Source organism: Rhodnius prolixus, unplaced genomic scaffold, assembly GCF_049639745.1.
Source record: "Rhodnius prolixus isolate KJV_2025 unplaced genomic scaffold, Rpr scaffold_1, whole genome shotgun sequence".
In the NCBI taxonomy this organism is placed as follows: Eukaryota; Metazoa; Arthropoda; class Insecta; order Hemiptera; family Reduviidae; genus Rhodnius; species Rhodnius prolixus.
In genome coordinates this window covers 67,494,840-67,519,647 of record NW_027411581.1, presented here as the reverse complement: position 1 = coordinate 67,519,647, position 24,808 = coordinate 67,494,840, and the positions used below count along the sequence as shown (strand labels likewise).

At 32.7% G+C, this 24,808-nt stretch overlaps 3 protein-coding genes and 1 long non-coding RNA gene across 8 annotated transcripts in view; 2 read left to right on the top strand and 2 right to left on the bottom strand.

Annotated features, from left to right (window-relative positions):
• Window positions 1-1,533: 1,533 nt before the first annotated feature.
• Window positions 1,534-7,782, bottom strand: LOC141446268 (uncharacterized Golgi apparatus membrane protein-like protein CG5021). Of its 2 annotated transcripts, none has more exons than XM_074112792.1 (7): window positions 7,519-7,782; window positions 7,379-7,443; window positions 7,140-7,294; window positions 6,984-7,063; window positions 4,828-4,953; window positions 3,068-3,211; window positions 1,534-1,752 (listed from the first exon to the last, which is right to left on the bottom strand). In XM_074112792.1, the coding sequence occupies exons 1-7, from the start codon at window positions 7,519-7,521 to the stop codon at window positions 1,678-1,680; spliced, it is 648 nt and encodes a 215-aa protein (XP_073968893.1). In that variant the 5' UTR covers window positions 7,522-7,782; the 3' UTR covers window positions 1,534-1,677. The 2 variants fall into 2 exon arrangements, with proteins under 2 accessions (XP_073968893.1, XP_073968894.1); XM_074112793.1 differs by having other exon boundaries at window positions 4,828-4,941.
• A 1,213-nt stretch (window positions 7,783-8,995) lies between these two features.
• LOC141446266 (serine/threonine-protein kinase meng-po-like) lies at window positions 8,996-19,897 on the bottom strand. 2 transcript variants are annotated; one of them, XM_074112787.1, is made up of 5 exons: window positions 19,524-19,897; window positions 13,662-13,991; window positions 12,926-13,140; window positions 11,584-11,888; window positions 8,996-10,488 (listed from the first exon to the last, which is right to left on the bottom strand). In XM_074112787.1, the coding sequence occupies exons 1-5, from the start codon at window positions 19,593-19,595 to the stop codon at window positions 10,148-10,150; spliced, it is 1,263 nt and encodes a 420-aa protein (XP_073968888.1). In that variant the 5' UTR covers window positions 19,596-19,897; the 3' UTR covers window positions 8,996-10,147. The 2 variants fall into 2 exon arrangements, with proteins under 2 accessions (XP_073968888.1, XP_073968889.1); XM_074112788.1 differs by lacking the exon at window positions 19,524-19,897 and adding an exon at window positions 15,451-15,911.
• Window positions 10,502-13,664, top strand: LOC141446269 (uncharacterized). The gene is made up of 2 exons (XR_012453612.1): window positions 10,502-11,128; window positions 13,406-13,664. It is a non-coding gene; the product is annotated as an uncharacterized lncRNA (long non-coding RNA).
• A 1,576-nt stretch (window positions 19,898-21,473) lies between the features above and the next one.
• Window positions 21,474-24,808, top strand: part of Zip48C (Zinc/iron regulated transporter-related protein 48C) — a 104,229-nt gene continuing 100,894 nt past the window's right edge. Inside the window, exon 1 of one of the 3 annotated variants that reach the window (XM_074112791.1) lies at window positions 21,474-22,242. In XM_074112791.1, the coding sequence (XP_073968892.1) occupies window positions 22,135-22,242 (108 nt within the window). In that variant the 5' untranslated portion in view covers window positions 21,474-22,134. The remainder of the gene's footprint in view (window positions 22,243-24,808) is intronic. The other 2 variants (XM_074112790.1, XM_074112789.1) reach the window with 2 other exon arrangements.

Genomic DNA, 24,808 nt, shown 5'->3' with positions numbered 1-24,808 from the left:
AGTCAGAACTTAAATAAAAAATACAATAAAATAAATTAGATTTGTGTGAACAATATCTGCAAAAAAGGACAAAAGGCGTCCTTTCCTAATTTAAGAAAGGACAAGGACAACCAGGTGTTAAAAAAAGGACTGTCCTTTCCAAAAAAAAAAGGGGCAGTTGGCAACCCTAGGGACACATAAAGAAGTGGTAATTAGATAGTAGAGGGTCATCGGGGGTTTAAGTCAAATCTTCGCAGCTCCAATATTAACTCAACTTTTTTTACAGCGATGATGTGCAGTAGAGAAATAGCCCCAAACCGATATCGGCTGTTGAGTACGACGTTTTTGCGGCATTCCTAATAAAACAGATTTCTCAGATGGCAATGGCTTTGGATAATTGGAATATAAAAAAAACTATCGTGTGAAAAACCATTTTCTAAGGAAGACCTTCAGGTTAAAAGATTTTCTTAGGTTTCAATCACTGTTTGGTCCCATCAGTGTATTAAGAAACATACAAACAACAAATAATAAAAGAAACATCCTGTAATTTCCTGTCTTCAAATACTTCTATTTCCAATTACAAACTCAAGTTCGAAGATTTAACAGTAAAAGATAGTAAAAAACAGCTGGTAACAATGCACTCGTTAGTAAACGCGCTTAAAAAAAAAATAAATGTAAGAACTAAAATTGGAAATTAAGCATTCGTTACGGTATCGAATTGGAAATTTCGCGAGCACAAAATTTGGAATAACTTGTTTGAACAACCCAGATAATAGTTTTCTTTCTTCTTCAACAAAAGAAACCTTCTCTATAGCAAATACCTAACTCTAGAAGAATCGTAGCCATACATCAGTGTTACAAATATGAATATACAGGTTTCGTGACCGTAAATTGTTAAACTTAGAATTGAGCCGTTTATTTTGAAAGTGGCATAAGGCACTTTTTCAAAAAAATCGAGTTAATGGCAACACTAAATACAATTGAACGGTATCTTTTCATTTTTAAAAAAATTTGCAATTTGAAATATCAGTATCATGAGATAACAAATACAAGTAAATCTTCTCGAAAGTTAGCATCCATATTTTTAAACGTGTTAAAACGCAAACCCTTAAATATCTCGACTTAAAAACAAAGTGACTTATGCCACTTTCAAAATAAACGGCTCAATTATAGGTTAGCGAGGAATCGGTCAAATAAAAAAACAAACTCGTCTTCTTGCCAACGTTACCAACTTTAACAACAACCGCATAGCCAAGTAAGTTTTCAATAATTATAAAGAATTTATTGTATTGTATTTTTTATTTTATTTATTTTTTATTGTATTTTTATTTATATGTATTACTGTTTTTTTTTACTGATTTTCTGTGTTACTGAATTGTTTGTATTTGTATATTTGTAATATCCAGGCCCTGAAGAGGACAATATATTTGTCGAAACGTTGGCAAAGAGACGAGTTTGTTTTTTATTTGACCGATTCCTCGCTAATCTAGAATTCTAAGTCTAGAAGAATCTTTTTTTTTAATCTAATAAAATTGAGATTTAAAAAAACACATATTAAACCACAGAAAATTTTATTTTATACACAGGAATGTTCCTCTTTTTTTTTTTTGACAATTTATAAATACACAATATAATACACATTCAAGCGCTAAGCTGTAAAAATTACAAAAATAATTTAATAAAAATTCTATCCATCGATCAAACAATATTGTGATTTGGATTCATTTGTGGAGTTGATTGTGGTGAAGTGGTTGTGTTCATTAAATTCGTCATCTAGAAAAGAAAAGAAATTTATCAAAATATAATTTAAAATTAAAGAAACTGTAGATTTCTGAAGTCTTACGATTAGTATTAAAGTGTTTTTTACAACTTTAACAAATGAAATACAAGAACTTTTGGGTGGATCGTCCAAAAAAATCTCGCGTTAAAATAAATTTTCATTAAAATATTATGAAACAAATACTTTTATTGAACAAACTGGACTAGTTAGAACAATTTTTCTTTTATATATGATTTATTAAGATATCTACAATCTGTACATACTTAATACAACAAGTAAATCAGGTAGTATTAAGATTAATTGGTACGTGCAGAGCAGGAGGAGCGAAACTACCCAGTGGTAGCACTCTCTATGGGATATAATGATCTTTAGGTCTTCAGACCTCAAGGACTGGCGATTCAGTCTGCGAGGAGTATTGTTAGGAAGATTGTCAGAGGAGGCGAGAGACAGTACAAGAAGATTAGAGCAAGTAGATTAGAGAGCAGTATAAAATTTTTGATATTCAATCTTGGCAAGTTAGTGTACGCAGGGGATGTTGAGGTCGTTGTGAAGAGTGAGGTTAGTCACCGTAGAAATGAGCGTCAGCTATCTGTCGCGAGGAGTTTTGAATGAACTGTCTCTGTATAGTCCGTATGTTTGGCTGAACCCCAGACAGCTCTAAGTCCTGTAAGTCCCAAATAGGTTTGAGGATAGTGTTGTATATTAAGCGTTTGAGTTCAATGGGTAATTTGGAGCGTCGTCCGAGAAGTCTGTAGAGCAGTTTCGCACGTTTTGTCATTGCTTGCCTTTTAAGTCTAGTGTTGTAGGTTCCACGTGAGTCGTTTGTCTATAAAGAGCCCAAGGTAGCGGCACCAGATCGGTACAAGGTTGAAGGCTGTTGAAGAGGACAGTTGGACCAGGTGCTAGAACAAATAGAGCTCCCATTTTGCAAGGAACATTCCCTGATTTGTCCTGTTTTGTTGAAAAATAAATGATACTTTTGTATTGTGATGGTAATTTATGTTTTCAACATTCTAATGGATCATGCACAAGAATATCTTGATTTTATATGTATTGTGTAAAGGATATATTGATTTTTTTTAAGTATTTATTTTTAAATGAGATTTTTATTTTTTAAATTTATTTATAAAATCGAATATAATCGATTGTGTGGTAGTGTAGTTGGTAAGCTTGTCACAAATAATTTTTCTTCTGATCGAGAGTGGTGAGTAGGTTTTTACATCAGGACCTATCAGCTGTTAAATATAACTAATAATTAAATACGAAACAAAATTCCAAATTTGAAAAAAATTAGAAATAAATATTTACATTTTGTAAAACTTGTTGCCTGAAAAAATTAGATGTTACGTTTGTTATGGATGTGCCAATATTTTCATTATTTTTACCAAATCTACACTTTAGATAACCATGCAAATTAGCTCCATTCAGTGTGGCAGCAATGCTGATAAGCAACTGTAAAATGAATATAAAAATATTTAGACATTTCAGAAGAGATTTATCTTAAAAATTAACTAATCTTTTTTTATAAAAACAAGAAAAATGCAAACTTCCTTTTTAAATAAAATTGAACAATAAATTCAAATGCCGTAACTAAATTCAAAAGGATTTTTGCATTAATTCATGTTATTAAGAACTATTTCATATTTCCCTAATTGAAATTCTGCCTTAAAAATGTATTGCTTGCAGTTTAACCAGTTAAGCGGTGGAATTTAGTTAAAAAAAAAAAAAAAAACCCACAGTGTGCGGAATTAAAATCAGACAATGACGTATATTCATGTGTCGAACGCAGGGCAAAACAACCAAAAGTTTACAACGTCATAATAGTCCTGCAATCACTTTTTCTGCAATGTCTCTGGGGCTTGAGATTACAGACAGAGCATTCTGTGCTCATTCAAAATCTTGTACCGTCTTCACGTATGCATTGCCTATAACTATAGGGCAATTATAGTTAACTAACTAGGGACGCCCAAGAGCTTTTACAAGGAAGAAAAAAGAGCTTTTTCAATTCTGTGCAAAATGAAATCATGCTCGTACTGTGAGGTCTGAACCTCATATCTAAAAGGTAAAAACGGCATTGCACAAGGGTTTGAGAGCTTCTACTTGTGTGCGTAATTTCCCAATCTCTAATGCGGAGACCAAACATGTACCAACCACTTATCATTTGGCTGGCTCCCACCACCCCGCTCCGTACAAAATACTTGGTAGTTCTATTGGGTAAGATAAAGGAAACATCCCACCAAACAATATTCTTATTGTATTTTATTAAAATTTCGAATTTTTTTTTTATAGTTAATGGCAATTTTATATTTTTTCACGAGTATACACGTCGAACGCACCGTAATAGAGATTTGGTTTAACGTGTATACACGTTAAACACTCTTAAAAGTTTAAGTCGATAAAAAAAAGTCAAAAATAGTAAATTTATTTTCATAAAAAAAAATTTGCCGCAGTATCTTTCACACGCAAAACATGTACCTTTCTGTACAATTATTCTATGGGACAAGAGAAAAACTTAATACTGACTCATGATGCTTTACTTAAAGAAAATCAAGGGGTGGGAAAGAAATAAAGTGAAATAAACAAAGTAATGTTCAAACTAGTCGAAGATCTTGAAGTGCTGCCAAAGTTGGCTGCCTTTGAAAGAAAGGTAACTGAAAAGAGAGTTTGTGCACTTTTCTTTTTTATAGAGCAGGGAAGTGACATAGCTTTCAAAAGTTAGGGCTGTTAGAATTGTACACTGTTCTATAGAAGCACGATAGAGGAATGTTAATGATGGCCTTTTCCTAAGTAAAATGTTTTAAATGGTCTTTAGGTGTTTACTTAATAATTATAACATTTATTTTAAACTATCGAGAACTATTACATTTATTACATAAAAGCCATTGATACATTATCAATTATGATAGTTTTAGTGCTATCATGGAGTGACCCAGGGCGATCCGAAACGTCTTAGTTGAAACCAAAAAAAGGATTTGAAAATGAATTTGTTGTTTTATTTTTAGTTAAATGAACTTATTTGTTTCCCCACCTCATAATAACTCACTTATATGAAATATAATTGCACTTACCACCCATTTGAGGTCTAAACTAAACAATTTGACAATAAAAATTAAGCCCCATATCGCTGGAAAACTTATTAGTGCTGCCCAGAAGATTTTCAACTCTGTACTATTAATCATATTCTGTGAAGCGCCCTGGAAAAAAGGGGCACATTATAGATTATCATATTATTTAACAATTTTCATATTTAAAGGAAATACTGATGCCGCCATTAATAGATTGATGAATCAAATTACAAACTATACAAAAAATCCTTGCAGACATATTGTGTGGGACGCCTTCAAATACCAATCCCATATTTTAGTAATGACAAAACGGGAAAACTTCAGTAACAGGATTTCCATCTCTTCTGGCTCACGTCGTCAGTTTGTAAGAGAACGTCATTAAACGCCATTCAAGCTCGGACTTTTAGCTTCATCATTTAAACCACGTTAGGTTTTTGAGTCTACACACGCCCACTAAAATAGCGCCTAAGAACAGAGTAGGGTTTTCATGGGCATATTCAATCTTATCAGACCCGCTGCATGAAATGGAACTCAATTTTAGGTTAGAATTCCCAAAATTCTGGTAAAAAAAAAAAGTTGCATTCTGTCCTTGCCAAGAACTTTATCGTTACCAATAAAAATCAAAAAATTTAGGTACAGTCTTAAAAGCAAGTTTTTATGTTTCGAGATAATGCCGTAATTTAAAGAATGTGGGTTACAGCCAACAGATAAGATACCCTGGGTGGGAATCAAACAGATTGAGTAGGTGCTTTTACCTATTAAGGAACGCTGATAACAGGAGACAATAAGGCTTGCTGGAAATTAAAAGAAAGGTGATGCGAACAGTTCAGAAGTTATTTTGGATTAGCCAGCTGAGGAGTACGCTGGTTTCCAAAAATACAGAATATGTTCTCTTCAAGAAATTAACTAGAGCAGTACTTACCTCCGGTCAGAAGGGTGGTCTTCAGGGTGTTAAAAAAAACAGGCTTCAGCCTTTGGAAAGTAAAATACAGCGTCGTATCCTGTGGTCCTAATTAAAGGAGGATACTTACAGGAGAATGCAAGGAAGAATAAGGAAATGGTGCTCTTTTTTTTTCAAGAGGTTGATGTACCAAAGGAAGTAAAACTTGGCAAAATGAGAAGGACGGGCCATGTAGCCCAGTCAGGGACAAAATGTTGTTGGAGCAGAAAGTATACCGAACCAGATGATTCGTGGGAGGAGCCTAATTTCATTTCGTTGATATAGAACATTTATACCACTTTTATCTTTCAAATTGTTTAATTTTAAATGAAAATTAATTTATTTTATTAGATTACAATTTTTAAAGAGGGTACGTCAAAAATTCATAGAAAGTTACTTAATAAACATACCGATGATAAGCATCAGTAATTTTTTTAGACATATTGAGGTCTTTATAATTAAAAAGCTTAGCTTCTTTTCTAAATGTTTTGTTCAGTTCGTAAAAACCACAAAAAAAGTAGTATATCACTAGAGATAACTTTAAATATTTGTTTGTCATCTATCTCTTCATTCTGATAACTCTTTATCTATCTTGCGACAGAATGAATTTGTCCTCTCTTTGTAGAGAATTCTAACTAACCCCTTCCTTCTGTTTTATAGAATATCTAGGAAAATATTTCAGATTTTTTTCAAAGTTGTGTATCAACAAATGTTTAATGAGTCTAACAATTTCAATGAAAAACGTTGGTACCGTTTTAAATGATAGCCTCAAAAGAAAAAGTACTTCTATATCTAAATCGTTAAAGTTTTGTCTTTTTGGATAGAATTTAGAAATTCTGCCAGTTCTTTTTGCAAAGCTTTGTGTTAGAAACCTTCTGTTCTGACCTAGTAAGTAGCGTTAAATTTTACTTTCAAGACTTGAAACCTAAATCTGTTATTAGGACTTTAGTAAATTAACAATAGAATTTGTTGTCACACTCACGTGCCAACAGTACTTCACTTTTAACGTCTCTACAGATGTCTTTAGAGAATGGCTTTCCAGATCGTAATATCCCCGAAAAACAGACTCTGGAGCAGCTGGACAGATTACAAAACCTACTGCTCAACACCCTAAAGTAAGAATATATCTAAACCTCGTCGGACTTTATTAAAAGTAAACAAAACACAAATAAAATCAAAATTTGTTATAATAACAAACACTAAATACAATAACTTTAACCTTTTTCGATTCATAAACCCAATGTGATTTCCCTTCATCGTCAATATAGTTCCACCATCTCAGACCAACCATTAGCCTACCTGAAAATAGTAAACCATTATACTTTTTACATGGAAAAAAACAGATATTTCAAAACTATATCCGTATAGTTCCAACCTGTAACATTTTTAACAGTCCAAAAATCTACGGAAAGTAAAAGTACAATAACTACAAAACTAGTGATAAAGCTATCACTGAATAGGCCACACAGAAAATAGGCCACCAAAGCGGCACTACGAAATCCTACGTGACACATAGTAACATAGGGATGCCTGCAATATTGAACAGAATTAAAAAAAAAAAAAAAGCAAACGTTTAATTTTATTTTAAATAAAATAACTATCGTTTAAACTTACGGTAAACTTTTATTATTTTGATGTTCCATTCCGAATGGAATGGTATCATCTTCGACTAGGGTTGACTGCAAAATAAATCACAATTACTTTTAGAAATTGATCAAGTTTTAACTTATCCAGCATATATTGCAAATATTCACCATCTTATATTAACTTTAAGTTATGCTAAGTCTTAAAACATTATCACTAAATGTTTAAGAATCATGGATTCACAGTTATCAGCACAAATTACTTAAGAAGATTGTAAAACTTATTTCATAAATAAAAGGAATAAAGCGAAAAAAAACATAATGTTTCACAATTAGTAAGTATGGCACTGATAAGTAACAAATTTTTATTCGTCAGCTATCTAAGACGTTTACCCTGTAGTAAGGTTAGGTTAATATGCAGATGACAGTAATCATAATATCAATTCCGCCAACATGTCATCTCTGCTTTATAGATTCGCTTTTTTCTTTTACCCTTTTTAATATTAGTTCAACGTTTTAAAAGAAATATGTCAATAAATTTAAATAAAAAAAAAATTAATTTCGTTAAGCTCTATATTTTTAGCGTTACCTAAACTTCTTAACATGTGTTAATGCTACACTGACTGACTGGCAAAGCAATCTGATATACTGAATATCTTGGTACGCTCGCTCTTACTTACTCTACCAGTCCACAAAAATTAATCTTTTCCTCCCTCATTCAAATTACTAATTCTACCCTATAATCATTTCTACTAAATTCTAATTCATTTCTACTGAATCGAATCTGAAAAGCTGAGAAAACTTAAAAACCTTATTCAAGAGCATATTTTTTCCTGAGAATCAGTAGTTTAATACTCTTAGTTATTTATAATAACAGGTAAGTTTACAGAATCAGAAAATAGTGATTTTTTTTTTATGGAAGCTTTTAAAAACGTTCAACTGGCCTTCAAGAAGCAGAATAGAGCTTTGTTAGTGCGATCTTGGTGCTCATTAACCTCACTAATCACTGAAAGATTCGTCAGCGCTTAATTTTAGAATGTAAATTATTGTCAAGAAGCATTGTTTGAGCGTTACAGTTTATTTCAGCTTTAGCATTAAAACATTCTTTTTTTAAATAAGACTCGAGAGAGATTCACTTAAAGTTTTAATATATCACTTCAATCTAAGTTAATCTACTAGACATACTATGTACATAAATATGTATGTACATCTTTTTGTTTCTTAAAACAAAGAATAAATTGAAGAAATTAAAGAAACATGAACCATATATTATAAACGAAAAGCGTAACAGTGGTTATTATTAAGACTTAATTGTGAATTTTAATTATGTTATTTCCATTCTGGTAATTTATAATGGCCATAATTTAAAAAAAAATACAAAAGAGTTGTTCGCAATAATTTTTACAGAAGGTAAAAAACAATAGTTTTTGCCAACGTTTCGACAAATATATTGCCTTCTTCAGGACGTGGCTATGAGGGTTGGTTAAGTTACAGAATATACATATGTATACGTTATATTATAGGCAATATATTTATATATAACAATAACATGTGTGCAACGATGGATAAAATAAAAGATAACTACAGAAACTTCCGATTTCGTCAACAATCGATTAAAAGGAATAGGTAGCAAAAAATAAGTACATAATCTTAATTAAAAAAAAGAAAACTTTATTTTTTTTCAATTATCACAAGTCATAAATGATTTTTATAATAAGAATTCTAAGAGCATAAAGAAATAACTTTCATATAAAATACAGTTACAATAGTAAACATAACACAATAACGTCGTTGGGAATATATTTTTTTTAACTTGGGTTATCGATTGTCTAAAGTACTTGTACTTAATTTGATTGTTCAAAATATATGATTTTTAATAAAAAGAGGAAAAAATTTGATATGGGCATCACATGAAATTTCCCAAACTGTTCCTTCAAATCAACTTTAATAGGTTAAGTATTTAATAAGGCACGTAATAGCTTAATATCCAAGATAAAAAATAAAATTTAACAAAAAAATCTATCAAGAATCGAAAAAGTGTTCCTAAATAAAGGAGTCATGTGAGAGTGAATGAATGAGAATTCATTTTTAATTATATATTTCGTTTAATACTTGACATGGGGTCTATAAAATAAGCATCTGATGCAGTAAATTAATTAATCGTATCACTTCATCAATATTTTTATCGAAGGTCAAAAACAGTATTGAATTTTTGATTTTTTTATTAAGTCAGATCGATTTTTCTGAATCGATTTTTATCAAAAAGAATTGTTAAATAAATTTGCTGTATTATTATTGTATTTTTGTTGTTCTTCATATGGATCAGTAATGCGCATACGGTGTACCTGTTTCTACTGTTCATTTTTTCCTGTAATTCCTTTTGTGAATATGGTTTACTTTTTTTTTTCAGGATATATAAATTTGAGAGGCTAAATCATACTCGCGTAAACTCCTATTCGGAAAGATTGGCGTAGAAAACAATACTTACTCTCATAAAGATGAAAGAAATTAAAAATGAAATTGAAGATTTAATAATTTAGTGTGTTGAGCATTAATCTATATATAATTTGCGACAAATATCGAAAGTATTTTAATAAATTCGAGTCCCTGCCACCTTCAATGTTACAGGGCATTGTAAAAAACATACATATTATGCAATAACTGGAATAAACCATTTCATTTTTAAAATACCCTCGTCCTAAGAAAGAATACAACGAATTTGCTCCCCAAACACGCTGATGAAGCGTAAATCTTAAAGGAATAGTTTTGAAGAAAATAATCTTTCTCCTTTTTAGCCAAACTATTTACTGGCAGTAGCAGTTCCTGAAGATTCGGAAACTCTATCTCGGCCATGTCTCTTATGAGAACCGTGGTGGCGGTTACGATAGGTGTCAGATCTGGGCGCAGATCTTGGCTCAGCCGCATCTTCTGCACCGCTCATCACATCCGGATCTTCTTCATCCTCTTCAACAATGGAACTGTTCTGGATCCATTGACGTATTCGATCTTTCTTGTTACTACGGTCTACCGTTGTCTCTATACCGTACTCTACCAGTGTTGACAACAGATGGTTCTTCTCTTCCACACTGCTGTGAAAGCTGTACATGGACGGGCACAGTGCTTCATCTTCGCGTTCCTCTTCTGTAAAAAAAAAAAAATATCTGAATAAGTTTAAATATATACTCCAGTTCTCATTGCATGAAAAAAACAAAATGTTTAACCCCCCCTCCGACTTCCCCTTTTCCCAATTATTTTGTTTTCTTTAAAACTTCGACTTTTTACTAAATATTAGGTAAAGAAAATTTTGAAACAAGCGATGGCGTTGTACTTAAAATAAAACGATGGTGAGATTTACTCATCCAAATTGGCAATTTTACCCTGACTTAATTATCAATAAAAGGTGAAGGTTATAGTAATGTTTTATTTACTTATTTTAGCCTGAACATATAAAAATACAAAAGGCACTTCAAAATAATTTAAGTCTTTATAATATAATAATATACCTAATTTAAATGATTGAGATATAATTTAATGAATAAATAAATGAAATATAATTTACAAAGTGAACCAACACTGAACTTTTTAACCTGACAATAATACTTGTTCGCTTCAGTTCAAAATCGCCTGGTCTTTAGTTTATATCAGTGAATTCTCTCACACTATAAAAACTATTAGTTATTAAAAATTTCGTTCAATACAAAAATGCCGTTCAATGATGCCGTATCATGCTGGCCAGCAACTACTGACTGGAAAAGAATTTTTCTTAAAAAACGTTTCAGACGTAAGTTATAGCTTATTCTAAGAATTCTTACTTTCACTTCTGGTCTTATCTTTAACTTAGTAACATTCGTTTTTGAATTAATTTGTTTTTTTTCCCCGTAATTTACGTGTAAAAGGATATGTTTTACTACATCTTTTGGTCATTTTGGAACGAAGTCTCCTCAACCCAATCCAAGAGTTGAATTTGAATTTTTCTGTAAAAATGTTCCCAAATAAAACTTGCACATTAAAAAATGAAAAACTCATATCGGCGGTATTCTCGGCTGACTAATTTTGGGTCACATTAACCACACAACAAATATGACCATCCATCAGGTGATTGCTGATTTTTATTTTTCCACCTATTGCACAGACAAATCTGTGAAAAACCACTTTTCCGTACCAAGAGGATATCAAAACGATTACTATAGCACCTGTTTATTCATAATAGGAAGTAAAAAAAAAAAGAAGAAGCACCTGATCTATCGGCGGATTTGGCCAACCATCTGTCATCCAAATATCTGGACAATTCGTGTACACTGGACGGCCTTCTTTCTGCTTTTGGATCTAAAAATTTCCTAAGCAATCTTTGCGCTTTAGAAGATAATAATTTGAATAATTTAGGCTTTCTGACTGGTTGTAATACTCCGGCAGAACCATGCCAATAAATAAACCTAGAGTATCTTGGATCGTCCAATGCTGCTTTCTGCCAAGGTAGACATCCAGTCAGGCAAACGAACACCACGATGCCAAACTGCCAGACATCGTGGCAGGTTTCACATCTTGAAACAAAAACAAGATATAATTGAAGCAATGTGATTTATTTTGAATTTTGACATCTTTACAAATACTTATCGATAATATAAATTAAAAAAATGCAACAGAAACTACTGGTTCTATGCTTAAAAATAAGCCGGCGATTGTGCTGCGTTAAGTCCGTTCACGAGCCCACCGTTTTCCACTGTTAGGATGGTTAGGTTAGAATCAATGGAAGAAAGGAAATGGATAAACGCATTAAATTGGGCGAATGGCACCCTATGGAACCTAACATAATGAGCCGTATATGTAAGAAAATGCATTTTAATGGAAAGAACCAAATCTACGTCATCTAAAGTTCCTGCGGGCTCGTCTAGCTATCCCAAACGGAGTAACTATAGCAACCTGAACCTTAAGGGGATCTAAGCTCTTCCAATATCGTAAGTGTTCCGATCTTCGGTTTTCTAATCAGCATTTTTAGACTACCGATGTGTGCGATGATCCATTTTCGGATGATTTTTTGCACTAACTTCAAGGTTGATTTAGAATTTTAGTAAAACTTCGGCGCCGCATGACTTGACTACTCCGAACAGACACAAACTCCTTTAGAAACCATGTTTCGGAAAATTCCGCATCCGAAGTACCTCGAAGTATAAGGTTCAGCCCCTGAAAGTCAGTGATAAAACTAAAGATTCTGCTACATATCATCCAGTCTAAATAAAAAAGGAGCACTGCTCCTAACTTTCCGTCCCTTCTTGATCATCCGTATTAACTTATAGACAATCATCTGATAGATTCAACGTTATCCAGAACTCAGACTTACCTAGTAACCGAGCTGACACTTGTAAAAATATTAAAAACAAACTATCAACAACTTGTCATCGTGGCTGAAGCAAATCCATTAATGGCCAATATATCCACTATTGGTGGGATATCCCCATTTCTGGTAGTTTCCAGAGATTTCTCAGCTGTCTAACTTGGAGGGAGTACTGTATAGAATGAGATTTAGTATATGAGATATGACTAGTAGATGTAATGACTAATTAAGCCTGGACTTACTCACTTATAAGTCTCATCCGTAGGAGTGGCCAGAACTTCTGGCGGTGAATATGGAATCCATTCGTTACGACGTAATACTAAAGACCCAGCTCGTCTAGTTTCACCAAAATCACACAACTTAATCCTAGTAAAGTCTGACTTGAATACCAGAATGTTGTCCAGCTTGATGTCACGGTGTACCAGATCATGTAGATGGATGTAGTCCAATGCAGCGGCCAGCTGACAACAAATATGTACAGGTTAATTAAAGGGTGTTTGATCGTAGATAACCTGAACGCGTTATCAAAGCTCGTGGTTCTATCTACTGTCCAGGAAGGATTGGTTAATAGCTTGTAAAACTTTTACTAAATCAATGGTCGTATATCCTTATTGCTACCAAAAGAAAACGAATACATTCTAGAAGTAATGTTTCTCTATAGAATTATGTCTGAAGAAGTGTGAACGAGGGAATGGTAAAATTAAAGGAGCTTTTCGGATATTGCAGAAACGTCCAGAGGATGGTAGCATGAGCAGAGATCCGATGATGGACTACCAAAGAAGATAATGTAGTTCAGGGCAGAAAATGATGTGAGGCGTTGACGATTAGGGGATCAGAGTCTAGAGGATCTTCTAACATCAGAGGATATCGGCTCATGTTGAGTGCAAGGGGGCGAACGTAATGGAAGAACCTTAGACTTCTTCAGCTATAAGACGTTTATTGAACTGCATTAATAAGAAAATAAATATATTTATATATTAACCTGTTTTGCCACTTTTTTGCTGTACATTTCACCGATTCCAGTTTCTGAAACATTGGCCGTCAGATCTCCAAGAGGTGCGTACTCTTGTGAAAACACATAGAAGCCGGCAGTTTCAAATGCTACATCGTAGGTTGTAATAATATTTTTATGATGGGCTAACTGTAGTCCATAATGGAATTCTCTAAAGAAATCTTTGATCGATACATAAGGCTTTGGCAAGGCTTTCAATACCATCTCTGTGTCGGTAACTCGATGCTCTACAAGCAAGATCTTGCCGAACCATCCTTCACCAACTATTTGTAATATATCAAATTCTTCGGCTAAGTTTATCTGAAAATAACAATAAAAAAACAAATCAATGCAATCAATCACATTTCTGTCTTGATTAGTTTCAAACAATGCATTTCCGTCGGAAATGAAAAATAAAAAACGTGCGTGAAACACGCATGAAAGGGAAGGGATTAGCTATGAGGTTAGCGTACTGGACTCCCACGCGGAGGTCCCGGGTTCGAATCCAGCTGCTGACCCTTAGATTTTCTCTTCCTAGGAGCTTCTTACAGCTCACTGTCCGGTGATGGACAGTGTTGTCTGTAACGAGAGAACACTGTCCGGAGGCCGGCAGTGCACTGGAAAAAGTTCCGGGCGCCAATAACCTTAGATGTTGACGCGCCTTAAATCATTAAAATAATAATAATAACACGCATGAATGATTATTACTTACACGTCATTCAAACATCTTACGTCATTAAAATTTTTATTAAAAAGTTAGTTAACTTTAACCAGTTTGCTATAATCAAATTTATTGTCATAGGTAGCTTAGTGTATGGTTTGGATCACGTAAAAATGAAGAAACTGTAAATCATCTCAACACATCTGCATCACACTATCGACGGGCGATTGTTACAAAAATATTTATTAAAAAAAAGAGAAAGTATTAACCGTTTTGGTGTGAATACCAAGACAGTAAAAATGATACTATTATTGGTATAACTATCATGCGAAGTTGGCAAATGAAACAAAAGAACTGTAACGTTTGTTTACGCTTGAAGAATCAAGATATGTATGCGACATAATTTAATGCTGCTGTAAATTCAAGAAATGACAGGCGCACATTCTAAATTAGTGGATAAGTTTAGAAAATCAGAAGCAGTGCAAGCGATCATAATTGGCTCCTCGTCAACAAGCGTTACTTCTCTTCTGACTTACGAACAGCTGCCTCTCTAGGTCATTGTTCCATCTAATTTATAGGTCCTTTTACGTAAAGAAAAAGAAATCAAATCTCAATGAAAACAAAACCAGCAATGTACCGAAAAGTTTACGTTTATCTAAACATGGGGAAAAAATATTATATTTTATTTCTTAAAAACAAATTATTTTAATGAACCTTGTACAAAAATTATTAATGACTATCAACTGGGCTAGATCATTAACTAGCAACACTCTCCTTAAGATAACATCTGCAAATAGATTTGCACATATTTAGGGTAAATCATTGGCTGGGAGCAGCCCCCATCATCATTCGACGACGACGTGCAATGAGGAATGGATGTGGGTATCGATGTTAGCCGGTACCTTCAATCAAAATTTTTGGCTCTTATCCAGCGGCCCCCCCACACGCACAGCCACACATTTTAAGGGAAGTATTGAAAAATTTTCGTGATTGCTGATCGAAATTTATAAACATTTTTAAAAATCCTGGTATTTCATGTTTTAAGGACCCCTTAGTGAAAATAATAATCTAGGAAAAACGCAAGTTTATTCTAGTGAATTTATAAAATATTGAAACTACCTTATCAGGAAAATTTATTTTTATAAACAGTCGTGAGGAACGATCACTAGTCTAACCATTTTAGACTTTGTTTACATGAACGTAATCGTTCCAAGTTTCTTCATCAGCGCAAAAGAAACAAAAAAAAATCGTTGATCGATGATTAACCTAGAAATATTGTATTAGTTTTGTCACTAAATAAATTCACAATTATGGGAGGAATCAGTTTTATAAATAACCCAAGTCCTGAGAGGAGATGGCCGACTCTGCCAATACCCGCACAACGAGTTCCTCTTTGTTGCCATCTCCATTTTTCCGATTTTGTCATACTGCCAGAGACATTCTAGCTGGTAGGAATTCTGTATTCTATTGTTTAAGACTGATTTTTTTTTGTTTATTATTATTTCTAACTTTTTCGTAAATTTATTTAAAGTAATCGAAATATTTAACACAATTTTTTTTTAAACAGTAAAAACAATTATTTGAAATATAAACATAACCTGAATTAAAGTAAACAGCGGTTACCATGGTAACACTCGTAAACAAATGCAATAACCCATATTTTCAAATTAAAATATATCCTTTACTTAAAATAAAACGAACTTTACGATTAGATTTAATAATTCAGGAAATAATTCTGTTCTAAACATTATCGCACAAAATTATTCCAATTGTAATCATATTGTGACGTGCATATACAGGGTGAACCAGTAAGTATTGTCAATAGGCCTACTGCGTATAGTACATCTGAAATGGAGTTCAATGACGTATTGGCCAACTTCATATTTTCCTCTGTTCTGGAGTGACGTCACTTTAAAGTTTTATTCTAAAATCATTACTTTTTTCCAATAAAAATGTTATTACTCAGAAAGTTTTAGTCCGAATTCGATTCTGATGACACGGTTAGAAAGACCATTTTGAAGCATAAATTATACTCCAAACTGCCTTAATCTTCCACCGGAACCTAGGAAAATAAAAGTAATCGAAATTTTTAAGAAAACTCATTAGGCTCTTATGTGATCATTTTCAGACCTAGGTGCTGGCACTTTTTACAAAAGTTTCCTTGTCTAATGGGCTTTCAAACGGTGTATCATTTTCCAGGATTCCTTTTATCTTCGTATGAGAAATTGCGTTTGTTTTGCAAGAAAACGTGTTCACGAGCATACAGCAGTGATATTGTATTGTGTTGTTTAATTCATTGAAAACTCTTTTAGATGGAGCTGTAGTCAATTTTTAAAGTAGTTGTCTTAAAATAAGGTAGTCTAAGGTTATTTATTGCACATAAAAAAAAAAAAATCTAAACTGAAATATTTGACAAAATGTTAGATTTTGAAACTAAGCAAATTAGCCTTCGATTATAAAAATAGCACTTGTTTAAAATATTTTCTAACATTTTGTCAAATATTTCAGTTTAGATTTTTTTTTTTTTATGTGCAATAAATAACCTTAGACTACCTTATTTTAAGACAACTACTTTAAAAATTGACTACAGCTCCATCTAAAAGAGTTTTCAATGAATTAAACAACACAATACAATATCACTGCTGTATGCTCGTGAACACGTTTTCTTGCAAAACAAACGCAATTTCTCATACGAAGATAAAAGGAATCCTGGAAAATGATACACCGTTTGAAAGCCCATTAGACAAGGAAACTTTTGTAAAAAGTGCCAGCACCTAGGTCTGAAAATGATCACATAAGAGCCTAATGAGTTTTCTTAAAAATTTCGATTACTTTTATTTTCCTAGGTTCCGGTGGAAGATTAAGGCAGTTTGGAGTATAATTTATGCTTCAAAATGGTCTTTCTAACCGTGTCATCAGAATCGAATTCGGACTAAAACTTTCTGAGTAATAACATTTTTATTGGAAAAAAGTAATGATTTTAGAATAAAACTTTAAAGTGACGTCACTCCAGAACAGAGGAAAATATGAAGTTGGCCAATACGTCATTGAACTCCATTTCAGATGTACTATACGCAGTAGGCCTATTGACAATACTTACTGGTTCACCCTGTATAACTTCAAAATGTATTTAATTCAAGTAATTTCAATTTTCCCCTTCCATTTTTAGTGCTTTAAATTCATCTGAGTAACATTTCAGTGGAGTGTGGTTTGAACATCTGTAGTATAAATTAAATAGGGAAATGGAATGATGTAAACTTCCAAATTTAAAACAAATCGATTGCCCAGAAATGCATTTTATTGAATCGATTTTACAGTTTTCAAAGATTTTTTTCAAAAATAATTCCAATGATGGTATTTCATGTATGCACTGTGTACAAGAAGATCTATTTATTTTATTTAAAACATTTTTTACTTTAAATCTTGACTGAGGAGTCATCACTGTGAAATGAGAATGAACTGTTTAATCTTAATTACGGATTAGAGGATTTTAAGTCTACCAGATGGAATTTTTCGATATATTCATCCCACAAAGAATTGAACCAATTGAAGTGGTCAACTAGTACGAATATTATTCGTATTTATCCATAATTTTAAGTTCACTACCTAAATGCTACCTGAATTTATAGAATATAATTGTTAAATGCTTAACTTTATTTATTTTCTCTAGTTTTTAGTGTATAAGGTTAATCTGGGAGTCAGGCAAATATCCATTGTCGTTTAGGGTAAGTAAATATTTATATTGTATCTATTTTTATTTCGTAAATAAACACTGTCTATCTATTCTGTGCAAATATGTAGGGGTTAGTTTCACTTACCTCCAACGGTTACAATAACCTTTCATGTAGAGCAGAAGATTTCAATTTGCAATCAAAATAATACGTGGACAGATTTTATTATTCAATATATGGAGTATTTATCTGTATAATTTAAGATTTTTAAGTTGGTCTGCCGCTTTATACTATGTCATATTTGAAAGTATCAAACGTATGGGCAAACATTTTTTATATATCTTGAGCTCGCTTCATTAATGAACCGTTGTAAGTTATTAGATAGAGACTTTAAATTATTCATTTTGAACTCTTAGAGCCATAATTAGTTTACTTTACATTGGCTGTTTGAAATAAGTGGTGAGATTTGATATAAATATCAGAGATTCGAACTTTTCATCTTCGACATTCTTTCTGGCTCAATTCACAGAGTTTTGAATTCTACATATGCCTATGACTTCTTTGATTTTAAATTTCCTTTGACAATTTATGTATATTTTGCAGGCTAATTTTTTACTCACCACATTAATTTTTTTAGTATTTTTAATCATTTTAAAGTTAATTTTGTTTTTCATTTTCGTGATTTTCTTGTAACATCGTGCTCCAACAGATGAGTATCAATACTGTAAAGTACTGTGCTTGACATTTCTATATTTGCATCCCTTTTCTTTCAAAAAAAGTGCTATTATTATTTTTTAACAATACTAGGCTGTAGCCAAGGTTTATTTTTATTATTATGAATATACAAGGCTTCGTGACCGTAAATTATTAAATTAAGGATTCAAGATTGGCGAGGAATCGGTCAAATAAAAAACAACTCGTCTTTTTGCCAACGTTTCGACAATTATATTGTCCTCTTCAGGGCCTGGATGTTACAAATACAAACAATTTAGAGATTCAATTTGTATTTTTCAATGTGTATTTGTAACATCCACGCCCTGAAGAAGGCAATATATTTGTCGAAACGTTGGCAAAAAGACGAGTTGTTTTTTATTTGACCGATTCCTAGGTCAATCTTGAATCCTTAGTTTATTTTTATTTTAAATTTGGACATAGTATATTACAGTAGACCATCTTTTTAGTACAAATTCAATTTTCAAGAAAATTTATATGATTTCCTTTGTTGGGTAAATTAAAAGACGTGTGTGATCAAATATTTTGAACGTTTTCAAAAATTAACTTTTGGAAGATCGAAATCCTCTGCTTTGAAACATTCTTTGATTAAAATATGTACCTAATTTGATTTTTTAGCCGCGCCCCCCAAAAAACATTTTCTACGTAATTTTTGACCCCCAAGAGCTGAGCCCACGTCTTCTTATCCTTTATGGTGTCCACCTTGTCTTTCAGGACAGGAACAGCCCTAGATTGTGTAAGTGTGTGTAATTATTAAAAAATCAAAACAAAACCGATGTCATTACTAACCTTCTCTAATTCGATCTCTCTAATTTTGTGTATATTAACGTTAATTCTCCTTTTATCACTGGAACTTCCCATCTCACAGTTAGTTTACATTGTTCACTGTCGGCCTTTTTTGTATTTTTATAAGTTCACTGCACTCTTTTTTGGCCGTATTTTTCCGCAGAAGAAGACAAACTAATGGAAACTAGGAAGTACTAATAACGGAACTCACACACTAAAACCGGCGGATCACCCTCTACGAAATAGAAAAGAAAAAAGGTTTGGACTAAATTAAATCGAACTCGAACTGCACGCATTAGCGGCAGAATTAAAACTGGGCTGACTAGGAAATCGGTACGCCTTACCAGTATCTGGGTTATTTTTGGTAACGTCTAACTATCTCAGACTGAGTAATGGAGCAGTCTCAGCTTAGTGTTCCATTACCTTGGCAAACTTCGCTCTAACTGTGATCTAATGTGGCATCTTCAGTAGAATTTGATGAATTACCAGAATTGAAAGCGATAAGACTACAAATCAATTTTTAAAAAAACCTTGATACGACTTTTCCTCATCGTCATTTACGAAGTTATATTATATTGAGGAAGTGTTTTTGCTAAAAGACGTAGTTGATTTCAACATTATACATTTTCACAGTAATACGTTACGTATAAGTTGAAAATCTTTTGGCGACTGCCAGAAACATTACAGAAACTTTATAAAGCCATTCGCTGTATTCATACTTCCGGTGGACAGACGTAATTTTAATTCGAAATTTTGATTTATATTTCGTGCTAAAAATATTGCATAGTACGAAATTCTTGAACGGTGCCTATGATCAGAGCGTCACTAAAAACCATATGTACTTTAATTAGGTTACCTGAAAAAATGTTCAAAATTAAAACTACGGCCTGGTAGGTCAGTTGATAAAAGATATATATCAATAAAGTATGTAATAAGGATACAAAGTTTGAAGTTAATCGATAGATCTGTTCTGGAAAAACTCTCGAAAACTTGATAAAGTGGAATTTTCGATCAATCGGTTGACTGAGACTGAACGTTATTATTTTTTGTAATGGTAAGTTTTCGAGAACGGTATGCACTTAAAAGTAAAGTAAAGTAATTGCCTATTTTTTCAGGCGGGGTTTTACGTCCAACTACCAATTAGGTGTTGTGGAAGGAGGCGGCTAGCAAACATACTTTACTGTAGATTTCTTTTATTAACCATTAAATAAAATCCAAGGCCTCTAAGACCGGGAATCGAACCCCAGTACCTCAATGGATATTAGCTTCGCAGGTCTCGTCTCTTAACCGCTCGGCTACCGTGGCGCCACGGTTTTTTTGTTTTTTTTAAGTTTTCACGAAACTGGTTCTGATTTTCTTCAAAATAATTACCCTCGTACAGATCTATAACTGTTATTGGGTAAAATTTATAGAATTCACCTAAAGAGAAATTTCCTTTTTTTTAAATACTATTTTTAATTCTTAATATTGATTGTTAAGAATATGAAAAGGTTAGATTTGGGTTTTTTTTTTTATAGGAGTAGAATTATGGGTTTAGGCTGTTTCCGCCTATTGTTAGATTCGTTCGGCAAGCTGTGATTCTTTTGGTGACTCATGTTTGGGCCCGCCTTTTCATCCTAGGTTGGTTGCTATTGTTTTTCTTTGAGTGTGGGCCCAAAAGTGCTTTGAATAGCGTAGAGATTCCCCTCCATTCTGACGAATAATATCTTATATCAAAATAACTTAAAAGACTTCATTTAATCTTATATTCAAGAAAATTTATGTTAAGGCAATTCGATTAAGGCTTCACAAATTTGATAATGTTCTGCAAATAAGCTAATTTTAGTAACTATTAAATATGTCTCAAAGTTTAAATTTAAACTTTGATATTAGAGTTCAAACTTAATTTTATTAAATAAAGTTTTAATTATTAAAAATAAATTATACGTGATGTTTCGGTTCGGCAAGTTTCTGTAAGAGTGCTCTGTTGTAGCCAGAGCTAGGCTATACTTGTAAACTGTAGTGAGGTTACATTGAAGTTTAATTTAGTTTGATTAACACCAGGATTGTCGTATAGTTTTGTGAGTTTCATTAAATAAATAATTATTGCTATTAACATTCCTACTGAGTTGTGTACACATATTTCTTAATTGGGTTGTGAATATACAAGTCAGACAAAACTGGATTAATGGATACTTGTTACTCTTCAAAAAAAAAAAAAAAACGAAGTTTCAGTTCTAAAAGCTGTTATTAAAATTTATTCACTGTGTACATTTATTTTAATTTTTTTGTATTACAAGTGATATTGTTTTTAATTTAGTATGTCTTTACCAACATAAAAGTTTAATTTAGTACGATGCTAAATGTGTGACGGTGCATAAATCATCTTTTCTTTGAGGTAGATGATTTGATAGTCAAGTTAGTGTGACACTAATGAATTCTGGGATTTCAGCTTTTTATTTCAGTACAAACGTTTGTGACAAAGTGATGGGAAGGTTATCAGTGTCTACTACAACGTCGTCTTTGTGACAACAGGTCTGGAGAGTTTTATGTTTTTAAATTTTAATTTTTTTTTCTGTACACTACAATGGATTGGAATTATAATTTATGTAGTACATAAAAAAATTCAATAGAGATGATCAAGGAATATAGGCCGTTAGTCCAAGCCCTTTTGGGTACTTTCTTCACTTGGGCATTAACGGCAGCCGGTGCCCTCATGGTGATATTTTTCAAAGGAACTCAGGTAAGTCTTTAAAACAAAATAGTTGATTATTTTGATTTAATTCATTGAATTGATGAAGAAAAATTAAATTCAATGGAGGAATTTCTCTTACCTTTTTCTTTCTCTTACTAAAATTTATGTAATTACATTTTCTTAATAGATAGAAGTATGAACCGATAGTACATGAAATTTTACACGTTCACGTGTTTAACTTATTAAAATTATACGTTCATAGAAACGGTGACGTCAAAACTCCCTCCCAAAAACCACCTAAAAATATATCTACCCTTAGAAGTGTTAAAGCCCTTTACGTAAGGTACCTTTGAAGGAAACCTTCTTAGACTTTTTTGAATGGCACAAAGTTCTAAAGGATCGCCCTTGTTCGGCGCACAAGGAAAAATCCACACCATTATACTTTACCCAGATGCCTCCTACCAGACTTCTAAGTAAGTCTAGCCTGACAGAATTTTTAGTGGTGTTCTGATTAAGGGATGCCACAATGAATCCTTCTTCTGGTCACAGTGTCATAGTCCATTCTAATCCCTCATATAATCTAATCTAGTGGGTTTTTACTTTCGGTGTAAAAATTTGTAATTAGACATTCCTTACTCATAAATATTTTACATATATCATAAAATCGTCTTAGAATACAACAAAAGAGAAACTTGGCACCGTGGCTGTCGATGCGCCAAGAAAAAAGAAAAGAAAACTTCATAGAGCAGGGCTTAAATCTACCTAAGCTCTACTTGGAATTAAGTTATCTGTTACTTTTTATTTTTGTCTAAATAAAAAGTAACAGATCCTAGGTTGTACCCAAGTGTAAAACCGGGAAATATATATAAGTGACCCTTACGCTCAAGTCTATATTTTTCCAAATTTAGAATTTAATGTGAATGTTTAATTCTAATTAATTTTTATATAGACGAGTGCAGTTCACTGAAATATGTTGGGCTCTCCTTTCCCATTTGCCAATCTGCCAATTTCTTATACTCTTATATTATTATATTTCTTAGAATTGCATTTAGCCTTTTTTGACATTTTAGTAGCTTCTGAATTATTGACAATAAATCAATTCCTTAGTTCTGAAAATAGAAGAAAACGTTTATTTTTTGTTTTGTTTTCAGTTTCAAGTTTTATTGATAGAATTTCGAATGTTCTAAAAATAATACTAAGGTTATTTAAACAAACTCGATTCTATGATCATACATCTGTATATACTAACTTAGAGGCAGAATTAATTGTGGCCTTAAATTGATTACATGTCAGTCTACATTAGATCTTATTGAAGACTAGTGACGTGGCCAACCAACCATGCATTCTCCTTTATTATTAATTAAGATGAATATTAATGACTTTTGATTGATTTATTATTTTGGTGAACTTAATTTAGATTTTCATTATTATTACAGAAAAATAATTGAAATTTTTTTATGCATTTTTTGTCTTATTTCATTTTATTTTTAATTAAATTACGAATTAAATGGTTAATTATGAATTATAAATTATTTAAAAAAATGAATATGAATAAATGTGAATTCATTCTAATACGAAGAAGTGGAGAGATTCTTGAAAATTACTTGCCATTATTCTACTGTAGTAATAAAGAGAAAGGTACTGTAATCGTGCAGTTAATCGATTTTTTTTTGGGGGGGCAAAAATTCACCGGAAATATCGTTTAGTGGAGCTCTCTGAGACCGGAAACAGTGGTTTTTACGTGTGGGTTGGTGAGTATCCACTGTATAAATGAAAAAACTAAAAACTCGAGATAGTTGAGATTTGATATTTCTCATAAACTTGGTGAACTAATTAGTTCGATAACTTTTATTTGAAACATTTTTCGAGGAAAAAAAAATCGATTAAGGGTATTTGTGAGGAAGGAGTTCGATAGATTTCTTCTTACTTCTTACTTATCCTACAGTTCGATTATGAATTTTGGCCTCCCGTACAATCCTGTTCCAGGTATCCCCCGATCTAACGCCTTCGTCCTCCTTGCAGCCACTCGCAAGTTCTGCTCCTCATCACTCAACCAGCTCGTTCTGGGACGCCCTCTTCTTCTTCTTTTTCCAACAAAACTCCTGGTTTCATTATTTTTTCTTGTCATCAGGTCCCTCTTGGTAATCTCCTCTATATGCCCAAGCCAAACTTAGTCTTCTCGACTTGACAAAACCTAACTAATATTCTCAAGCCCCATGAGTTCATCAAGTTCTCTCTAATCTTCCTAACTCAGCCATGTGCCGTGTACAGCAAACTGGGCCAAATATGCGTCTGAGTATCTTTCTTTCAAAGACCCTAAGACCCAATTGGTCTGCAACTTTTTCAGGGTCCATGTTTCAGCTCCCATAGCCACACTATCGGCCCTAATCAGCGATTTGTACATTTTAAGTTTTGGTTTGTCAGGTTAACCGTCTTGATTTCAAATGTTTTTGCAGGCCCAAAGTAAGCTTGTACTTCCTGCCATGATTCTCCATCTGATCTCCTCACTTCCCTTGTTTTCCACGCAGTTTAATTCTACTCCAAGGTACGTGAAACGATCAACAGCTTCAAAGCAATAGTTTGCCTACAACAACCAAATTATAATGGTCTTCTT

What these genes read in the sequence shown, in the direction of transcription:
- LOC141446268 (XM_074112792.1), bottom strand. An exon ending in CAAAATAATAAAAGTTTACC is followed by an intron (nt 7,295 to 7,378) that starts GTAAGTTTAAAC and finishes TCAATATTGCAG; the next exon opens with GCATCCCTATGTTACTATGT. An exon ending in GGCAACAAGTTTTACAAAAT is followed by an intron (nt 1,753 to 3,067) that starts GTAAATATTTAT and finishes TTTCTTTTCTAG; the next exon opens with ATGACGAATTTAATGAACAC.
- LOC141446266 (XM_074112787.1), bottom strand. Translation starts at nt 19,595, where the DNA reads ATGGGAAGTTCCAGTGATAAAAGGAGAATTAACGTTAATATACACAAA. An exon ending in GAGAGATCGAATTAGAGAAG is followed by an intron (nt 13,992 to 19,523) that starts GTTAGTAATGAC and finishes TGTTATTTTCAG; the next exon opens with ATAAACTTAGCCGAAGAATT. An exon ending in CCTACGGATGAGACTTATAA is followed by an intron (nt 11,889 to 12,925) that starts GTGAGTAAGTCC and finishes TTTTGTTTCAAG; the next exon opens with ATGTGAAACCTGCCACGATG.